Raw genomic sequence first — 9,965 nt, 5'->3', positions numbered from 1 at the left:
CTCCAAAATCTGTTCATCCCAGCTCCATCCCCGATCCCAAATTACCTCCAGGGATCCCAAATCCAACCCCAAGGAAGAAAAGCCCCAAAAAATAAGGAACAAACCACCAAAACCCAAGAATAAATGACAAAAAAAACCCCAAAAACCAAGAAAAAAACCCCAAAAATGCTGAATTTCTCCGAGCAATCACATCCAAATTTTGGGATTGGCCTCATCCCAGTTCCATCCCCGTTCCCAAATTACCTCCAGGGATCCCAAATCCAACCCCAAAGAAGAAACCCACCAAAAGTAAGGAATAAACCACCAAAAACCAAGAATAAACAATGAAGACGACGCCAAAAACCAAAGAGAAAAAACCCCAAAAATCGTGGATTTTGCCAAGTGAGCACATCCAAATTTCGGGATTGGCCTCATCCCAAATCCAACCCCATTCCTGATTTACCTCCAAGGATCCCAAATCCAACCCCAAGGGAAATAAAACCACCAAAAGTAAGGAATATACCACCAAAAACCAAGAATAAACCACAAAAAAAAAAGAGAAAAAAACCCCAAAATCCAAGGAAAAATCCCCAAAAATCCTACATTTTGCCAAGTGAGCACATCCAAATTTTGGGATTCTCCAGATCCCAAATCCAACCTTGTTCTTAATTTACCTCCAGGGATCCCAAATCCAACCCCAAGATAAAAACCCACCAAAAGTAAGGAATAAACCACCAAAAACCAAGAATAAACAATGAAGAAGACCCCAAAACCCAAAAAAAACCCAAAAAAAAATCCTGAATTTCACTGAGTGAGCACATCCAAATTTTGGGATTCTCCAGATCCCAAATCCAACCCCATTCCTGATTTACCTCCAGAGATCCCAAACTCCTGGAGGAAAAAACCCACAAAAAACAAGGAATAAACTACTAAAAACCAAGAGTAAACCACCAAAAAATCTAGAAAAAAACCCTGAAAACCAAAGAAAAATCCCCAAAAATCCTACATTTTGCCAAGTGAGCACATCCAAATTTTGGGATTGGCCTCATCCCAACTCCATCCCCGATCCCAAATTACCTCCAGGGCGAACTTGCCCTGCTCAGCCTTGCCCACGGGGGTGTAGACTCGCACCAGCACGCCGTCCTGGGAGCGCGCCTCCACTCTGAGCTACTCCAGACCCCAAACCCAACCCCATTGCTGATTTACCTCCAGGGATCCCAAATCCAACCCCAAGGGAAATAAAACCACCAAAAATAAGGAGTAAACTACTAAAAACTAGGGGAAAAAACCCCAAAATGTGGAAGAAAACCAAGGAAAACCTCCTGATAATCATGGATTTTGCTGAGTGAGCTGAGCAGATGCAGATCCAGATTTTGGGATTCTCCAGATCCCAAATCCAACCCCATTCCTGATTTACCTCCAGGGATCCCAAACCCAAACCCACAGCTCATTTACCTCCAGGGATCCCAAACCCAAACCCAAGGAAGAAACCCACCAAAAGTAAGGAATAAACCACCAAAAACCAAGAATAAACCACCAAAAACACCAGAAAAAATACCCCAAAAACCCCAAAAATCCCAGATTTTTCCGAGCAATCCCATCCAAATTTTGGGATTCTCCAGCTCCCAACTCCATCCCCGATCCCAAATTACCTCCAGGGCGAACTTGCCCTGCTCAGCCTTGCCCACGGGGGTGTAGACTCGCACCAGCACGCCGTCCTGGGAGCGCGCCTCCACGAAGTCGTACTCGCCCACCACGAACGCCACCAGGTAGGTGGACATGACCGGCGTGCGAGCGAACTTCACCTCCACCAGAGACTCGTCGTCAGGGTACGGCCGCCGCTCCACCACGTTCTGGGGAAATATGGGATTTGGGGTTTGGGGTTTGGGATTGAACCCAGTACGGCCGCCGCTCCACCACGTTCTGGGAAAATATGGGATTTGGGGTTTGGGATTGAATGGTTTTGGGTCAGGGTACGGCCGCTGCTCCACCACGTTCTGGGGAAACATATGGGGGAAAATATGGGATTTGGGGTTTGGGATTGAACCCACCAGAGTGGTTTGGGGTTGGGATACGGCCGCCGCTCCAGAACGTTCTGGGGGAAAATATGGGGGAAAATATGGGATTTGGGGTTTGGGGTTTGGGATTGAACCCAGTACAGCCGCCGCTCCACCACGTTCTGGGTGGAGAAAATGGGGAAATATGGGATTTGGGGTTTGGGATTGAATGGTTTTGGGTCGGGGTACGGCCGCCGCTCCACCACGTTCTGGGGGGCAGAAAATGGGGGAAAATATGGGATTTGGGATTGAATGGTTTTGGGGTTGGGGTACAGTCGCCGCTCCACAACGTTCTGGGGGAACAATATGGGATTTGGGATTGAATGGTTTTGGGACAGGGTACGGCCGCCGCTCCACGACGTTCTGGGGGGGAAAATATAGGGGAAAAATATGGGATTTGGGGTTTGGGATTGAATGGTTTTGGGGTTGGGGTACGGCCGCCGCTCCACCACGTTCTGGGGAAATATGGGATTTGGGGTTTGGGATTGAACCCGGCAGAGTGGTTTTGGGGTCGGGGTACGGCTGCCGCTCCAGAACGTTCTGGGGAAATGGGGGAAAATATGGGATTTGGGATTGAATGGTTTTGGGGTCGGTGTACGGCTGCCACTCCACCACGTTCTGGGGGGAGAAAATGGGAAAATATGGGATTTGGGGTTTGGGATTGAATGGTTTTGGGTTGGGGTACGGCCGCCGCTCCACCATGTTCTGGGAAAATATGGGATTTGGGGTTTGGGATTGAACAGTTTTGGGTCACGGTATGGCCGCTGCTCCAGAACGTTCTGAGGGAACAATATAGGGGAAAATATGGGATTTGGGGTTTGGGATTTGGGGTTTGGGATTGAACCTGTCAGAGTGGTTTGGGGTCACAGTACGGCCACCGTTCCAGAACGTTCTGGGGGAACAATGGGGGAAAAATGGGGGGAAAATGGGGGGGAAAATGGGGGAAAAATAGGGGAAAAATGGGGTTTGGGATTGAACCCATCAGAGTGGTTTGGGGTCACAGTACAGCCGCCGTTCCAGCACATTCTGGGGGAAAATGGGGGAAAATATGGATTTGGGGTTTGGGATTGAACTCATTAGAGTGGTTTGGGGTTGAGGTATGGCTGCTGTTCCAGAACGTTCTGGGGGAAATATGGGATTTGGGGTTTGGGATTGAATGGTTTTGGGTTGGGGTACAGCCGCCGCTCCAGGACGTTCTGGGAGAAATGGGAAAATGGAAAAATATGGGATTTGGGGATTGGGGTTTGCGATTGAACCCATTAGAGTGGTTCGGGGTCAGGGAACAGGTTTGGGGTTGAGGTACGGCTGCCGTTCCAGAACGTTCTGGGGGAAAAATGGGGGAAAAAATAGGGAAAAAATGGGATTTGGGGTTGAACCTGTCAGAGTGCTTCAGAACGTTCTGGGGGAAATATAGGGGAAAATATGGGATTTGGGGTTTGGGATTTGGGGCTTGGGATTGAACCTGTCAGAGTGGTTTTGGGTCAGGGTACAGCCGCCGCTTCAGGATGTTCTGGGGAAAATGGGGAAAAAATGGGAATTTGGGATTTGGGGTTTGGGATTGAAGCCGGCAGAGTGGTTTTGGGTCAGGGTACAGCTGCCATTCCAGGAATAAATCACCCAAAATGAGGAAAAGCACCAAAACTCAAGGGATAAACCCCCCAAAAAAAAGAATAAATCACCTAAAATGAGGAAAAGCACCAAAACTCAAGGGATAAACCCAAAAAATAAGGAATAAATCACCTAAAATGAGGAAAAGCACCAAAACTCAAGGGATAAACCCAAAAAATAAGGAAAAAATCACCTAAAATGAGGAATAAAACCCCAAAAATAAGGAATAAACCCCCAAAAATAAGGAATAAACCCCCAAAAATAAAGAATAAACCCCCAAAAATAAGGACTAAAACCCCAAAAATAAAGAATAAACCCCCAAAAATAAGGAATAAACCCCCAAAAATCAGGAAAAAAACCCCAAAAATCAGGAATGAAACCCCAAAAATCAGGAATAAAACCCCAAAAATCAGGAATAAACCCCCAAAAATAAGGAATAAACCCCCAAAAATAAGGAATAAACCCCCAAAAATCAGGAAAAAAACCCCAAAAATAAGGAATAAAACCCCAAAAATCAGGAATAAAACCCCAAAAATTAGGAATAAACCCCCAAAAATCAGGACTAAACCCCAAAAGGAGGAACTGACCATGTTGGACAAAGCTACTCTGTCTTTGGGAACCACCAGGGAGATGTCAAAGGTGGCTTTGATTGCAGGTTCGTCCCAGCAGGGGAAAGCGCGGCGAGCGTCTGTGGCCTGGAATAAACAGAATTTAACTAATTCAATAATTCATGAATAGGAATAAAAATAAAAATAAAAATAAAGTAAAAATGAATTGAAAGGGAAATTAAATTACGAAAAAATAAAGATACAATAAGAAAAAATTAAAATTAAATTAAATAAAAAATAAAGTAAGAATATAAAATAAAATAAAGAAAATAAAAATGTGAAATTTTTTTAATTAGAAATGAAATTGAAATGAAGGTAAATTAAATTAAAAAAAAAATTGAAATTAAAAATAAATAAAAATAAATGGAAAGTAAATTAAAAGTAAAAATAAAATTAAAAATAAAATAAAAATAAAATAAAATAAAAATAAAAAAAATTAAAAATAAAATAAAAATAAGAATAAAAGTAAAAGTAAACAAAAGTAAGTTAAAAATAAATGTAAATGAAATTAGAAAAAATAAAAATATACAATAAAAATTTAAAATTTAAAATAAAATAAAATAAAGAGAAAATAAGAATAAAAATAAAATAAAAATAAAAATAAAATAAAATAAAATAAAATAAAATAAAAATAAGAACAAAAGCAAAACAAACTAAAAATAAATAGAGAGGTAAATTAAATTAAGGAAAAATAAAAATATCAATAAAAATTTAAAATTTTTTTTGTTTTTTTGTAAATTAAAAATAAAAATAAACCAAAAATAAAATTAAAATAAAAAATAATAAAAATAATAAAAATAAATATAAACAAAAAATAAATCGAAAAGTAAATTAAATTAAGAAAAAACAAAAATACAATAAAAATTAGAAAATCAAAAACAAGAATACAATCAAACTCAAACCAAACTAAAAAGAAATTGAAAAGCAAATGATATCAAGAAAAAACAAACATAAAAATACAACAAAAATTAAAAACAAAAATACAATAAAAAGTTGAAAAAATAAAAATAAAATTAAATAAAATTAAAATAAAATAAAAATAAAAATAAAAATAAAATAAAAATAAAAATAAAAATAAAATAAAATAAAAATAAAAATAAAATAAAAATAAAATAAAATAAAATAAAAATAATTTTTTTTTTTTTTTTTTTTTTATAAAAATAAAAATAAAAAAAAAAAAAAAATAAAAATAAAAATAAAATAAAAATAAAATTAAAAATAAATATAAAATATAAAATAAAAATAAAAATAAAATAAAATAAAATAAAAATAAAAATAAAAATAAAAATAAAAATAAAAATAAAAATAAAAATAAAATAAAATAACAACCCAAACCCAAGCTGTACCTCGAACTGGGTGACAGCAGCGTAGCGCGTGTCCCCCGCGGCCGTGCTGTACTTGCTGCGGTAGAATCCTTTCATCTTGTCGTTCAGCTCCCCAACAAAGTCGATCTTCAGCGTCCCTGTGCCTGAGAGAGACAGTGACACTGAGGGGACACTGAGGGGACACTGAGGGGGACACTGAGGGGACACTGAGGGGGGACACTGAGGGGACACTGAGGGGACACTGAGGGGACACTGAGGGGACACTGAGGGGACACTGAAGGGGACACTGAGGGGACGCTGAGGGGTGACGCTGAGGGGGGACGCTGAGGGGGCGCTGAGGAGGGCGCTGAGGGGAGACTGAGGGGACACTGAGGGGCTGAGGGGACACTGAGAGGGACACTAGGGGACACTGAGGGGGGACACTGAGGGGACACTGAGGGGAGACACTGAGGGGACACTGAGGGGACACTGAGGGGACACTGAGGGGACACTGAGGGGACACTGAGGGGGGACACTGAGGGGGGACACTGAGGGGACACTGAGGGGACACTGAGGGGACACTGAGGGGGGACACTGAGGGGTGACACTGAGGGGTGACACTGAGGGGACACTGAGGGGACACTGAGGGGACACTGAGGGGGACACTGAGGGGACGCTGAGGGGACACTGAGGGGACACTGAGGGGACGCTGAGGGGTGACACTGAGGGGAACACTGAGGGGACACTGAGGGGACACTGAGGGGACACTGAGGGGACACTGAGGGGGGGACACTGAGGGGGGGACACTGAGGGGGGGACACTGAGGGGACACTGAGGGGACACTGAGGGGACAATAGACCTGGAGGGGGGGATTCATCCCACAGGTGTGACAATCCTGGATTTGGGAATTCATTCCATCCCCGGATTGGGGAATTCATCCCACAGGTGTCCCTCCCATCCAATCCACGGATTTGGGAATTCATCCCATCTCTTCCCATCCCTGGATTTTGGGATTCTCATCCCTGGATTTGGGGATTTTCATCCCTGGATCTCCTGGATTTGGGAATTCATTCCATCCCTGGATTTGGGGATTCTCATCCCTGGATCTCCTGGATTTAGGAATTCATTCCATCCCTGGATTGGGGATTTTCATCCCTGGATCTCCTGGATTGGGGAATTCATTCCATCCCTGGATTGGGGATTTTCATCCCTGGATCTCCTGGATTGGGGAATTCATTCCATCCTTTCCATCCCTGGATTGGGGAATTCATTCCATCCCTGGATTTGGGGGAATTCATTCCATCCCTGGATTGGGGATTCTCATCCCTGGATCTCCTGGATTTGGGAATTCATTGCATCCTTTCCATTCCTGGATTGGGGAATTCATTCCATCCCTGGATTTGGGGATTCTCATCCCTGGATCTCCTGGATTGGGGAATTCATTCCATCCCTGGATTTGGGGAATTCATCCCATCCCTTCCCATTCCCAAAACAAAACCAGCTCCAGGAGAACATGGAATCACAATCACTGCCCCACTGGGGACATCCAGACAGGAATTCCAGGCAGGAATTTCTGTCCCATTCCCCAGGGATTTAGGACATCCAGCCAGGAATTCCAGGGAAGGAATTTCCATCCCGATCCCCAGGGAAGTTTGACATCCAGTCAGGAATTCCAGGCAGGAATTCTGTCCCATTCCCCAGGGATTTAGGACATCCAGCCAGGAATTCCCCTTAGGAATTTCTGTCCCACTGGGGACACCCAGTCAGGAATTCCAGAGAACATCCAGGCAAGAATTCCAGGGAAGGAATCACTGTCCCACTCCCCGGTGAAGTGGGAATTCCAGTCAGGAATGCAGGAATTATTCAGGAACTCAGGATTTCGGGAACTCAGGAACTCGGGATTTCAGGAATTCGGGAATTCAGAAATTCGGGAATTCAGAAATTCGGGAATTCAGAAATTCAGGATTTTGGAAATTCAGGAATTCGGGATTTCGGGAATTTAGGATTTCAGGAATTTGGGGATTTCGGAAATTCAGGAATTCGGAACTTTGGGATTTCGGAAATTCAGGAATTTGGAAATTCAGGAATTCGGGATTTTGGGAATTCAGGAATCCAGGATTTCGGGATTTTGGGATTTCAGGAATTCGGGAATTCAGGATTTTGGGATTTTGGGAATTCAGGATTTCAGGAATTCGGGGATTCAGGATTTCGGGATTTCGGGAATTCAGGATTTCAGGAATTTGGGAATTCAGGATTTCAGGAATTTGGGAATTCAGGATTTCAGGAATTTGGGAATTCAGGATTTCAGGAATTTGGGAATTCAGGATTTCAGGAATTTGGGAATTCAGGATTTCAGGATTTCGGGAATTCGGGAATTCAGGATTTCAGGATTTCGGGAATTCGGGATTTCAGGATTTCAGGATTTCGCAAATTCAGGAATTCGAGAATTCAGGATTTCAGGATTTCAGGGAATTCAGGATTTTGGGAGTTCAGAAATTCAGGAATCTAGGAATGCTTTCCCAGCACAAAGCCCAAGCTCAGGGATCAGGAGTTTCTCTCACCTTTCTGCAGGGTGCTGGGGAAGGACAGAGTCACTTTCTCGTCCTCATTCTGGTAGTTGAAGCCTGTGGCGTGAACTTCTGCAAGGGAGATATGGGATTGGGGTCAGGAGCAGCCAAAGCACCCCAAATTTACCCCAAAGCACCCCAAATTTACCCTAAAGCACCCCAAATTCACCTCAAATCACCCCAAATTCATCTCAAATTCACCCCAAATTCATCTCAAATTCACCCCAAATTTACCTCAAATTTACCTCAAATTCACTTTCCAAATTCACCTCAAATTCAACCTAAAATCACCTCAAATTCACTCCAAATTCACTTTCCAAATTCACCTCAAATTTACTTCTAAAATTCATCTCAAATTCGCTTCTCAAATTCACCCCAAATTCACCTCAAATTCACTTCTAAAATTCATGTCAAATCACCTCAAATTCACCCCAAATCTATCTCAAATTCACTTCCAAAATTCACCTCAAATTCACTTCTCAAATTCACTTTTCAAATTCACCTCAAATCACTTCAAATTCACTTTTCAAATTCACCCCAAATCACTTCAAATTCACTTCTAAAATTCACCCCAAATTCACCCGAAATTCACCCCAAATTTACCCCAAATCACCTCAAATCACCTCAAACTCACTTCTAAAATTCACCTCAAGTCACCCCAAATTCACTTTCCAAATTCACCTCAAATTCACTTTTCAAATTCACCTCAAATTCACTTCTAAAATTCACCTCAAATTCACTTCTAAAATTCACTTCTAAAATTCACCCCAAGTCACCTCAAATTCACTTTTCAAATTCACCTCAAATTCACTTTTCAAATTCACCTCAAATTCACTTTTCAAATTCACCTCAAATTCACTTTTCAAATTCACCTCAAATTCACTTCTAAAATTCACCTCAAATTCACTTCTAAAATTCACTTCTAAAATTCACCCCAAGTCACCTCAAATTCACTTTTCAAATTCACCTCAAATTCACTTTTCAAATTCACCTCAAATTCACTTTTCAAATTCACCTCAAATTCACTTTTCAAATTCACCTCAAATCACTTCAAATTCACTTCTAAAATTCACCTCAAATCACCCCAAATTCACTCAAAATTCACCTCAAATTTACTTTTCAAATTCACCCCAAATTCACTTTCCAAATTCACTCCAAATCACTTCAAATTCACTTCTAAAATTCACCTCAATTTCACTTCAAATCACCTCAAATTCAACTCAAATTCAGTTTCCAAATTCACCCCAAATTCACTTGCCAAATTCACCTCAAATTCACCCCAAATTCACTTCTCAAATTCACTTTCCAAATTCACCCAAATCACCCCAAATTCACCTCAAATTCATCCCAAATTCACTTTTCAAATTCACCCCAAATTCAGTCCAAATCACCTCAAATTCACCCCAAATTTACCCCAAAACACCTCAAATCACCTCAAACTCACTTCTCAAATTCACCCCAAAGCACCCCAAATTCACTTCTAAAATTCACCTCAAATTCACTCAAAATTCACCTCAAATTTACTTTTCAAATTCACCCCAAATTCACTTTCCAAATTCACTCCAAATCACTTCAAATTCACTTCTAAAATTCACCTCAATTTCACTTCAAATCACCTCAAATTCAGTTTCCAAATTCACCTCAAATTCACCCCAAATTCACTTCTCAAATTCACTTTTCAAATTCACTTTCCAAATCACCCTAAATTCACCCCAAATTCACCTCAAATTCACCTCAAATTCATCCCAAATTCACTTTTCAAATTCACCCCAAATTACCCCAAATTCAGTTTCCAAATTCACCTCAAATTCACTTTCCAAATTCACCTCAAATTCACTTTCC

The 9,965-nt window shown here is 41.4% G+C and overlaps 1 protein-coding gene across 1 annotated transcript in view; it reads right to left on the bottom strand.

Annotated features, from left to right (window-relative positions):
* NPEPPS (aminopeptidase puromycin sensitive) overlaps window positions 1-9,965 on the bottom strand; it is a 79,826-nt gene that overhangs the window by 47,180 nt on the left and 22,681 nt on the right. Inside the window, exons 3-6 of the mRNA XM_085083323.1 lie at window positions 8,118-8,195; window positions 5,599-5,720; window positions 4,232-4,339; window positions 1,632-1,832 (exon numbers count right to left, since the gene is read on the bottom strand). Coding sequence (XP_084939449.1) covers window positions 1,632-1,832; window positions 4,232-4,339; window positions 5,599-5,720; window positions 8,118-8,195 — 509 coding nt within the window. The remainder of the gene's footprint in view (window positions 1-1,631; window positions 1,833-4,231; window positions 4,340-5,598; window positions 5,721-8,117; window positions 8,196-9,965) is intronic.

Source organism: Lichenostomus cassidix, chromosome 27 (genome assembly GCF_008360975.1).
Source record: "Lichenostomus cassidix isolate B80296 chromosome 27, HeHo_3.0, whole genome shotgun sequence".
Lineage (NCBI taxonomy): Eukaryota > Metazoa > Chordata > Aves > Passeriformes > Meliphagidae > Lichenostomus > Lichenostomus cassidix.
Note: the sequence above shows the minus strand (reverse complement) of the source record. Positions and strands in the feature narration are given on the sequence as shown.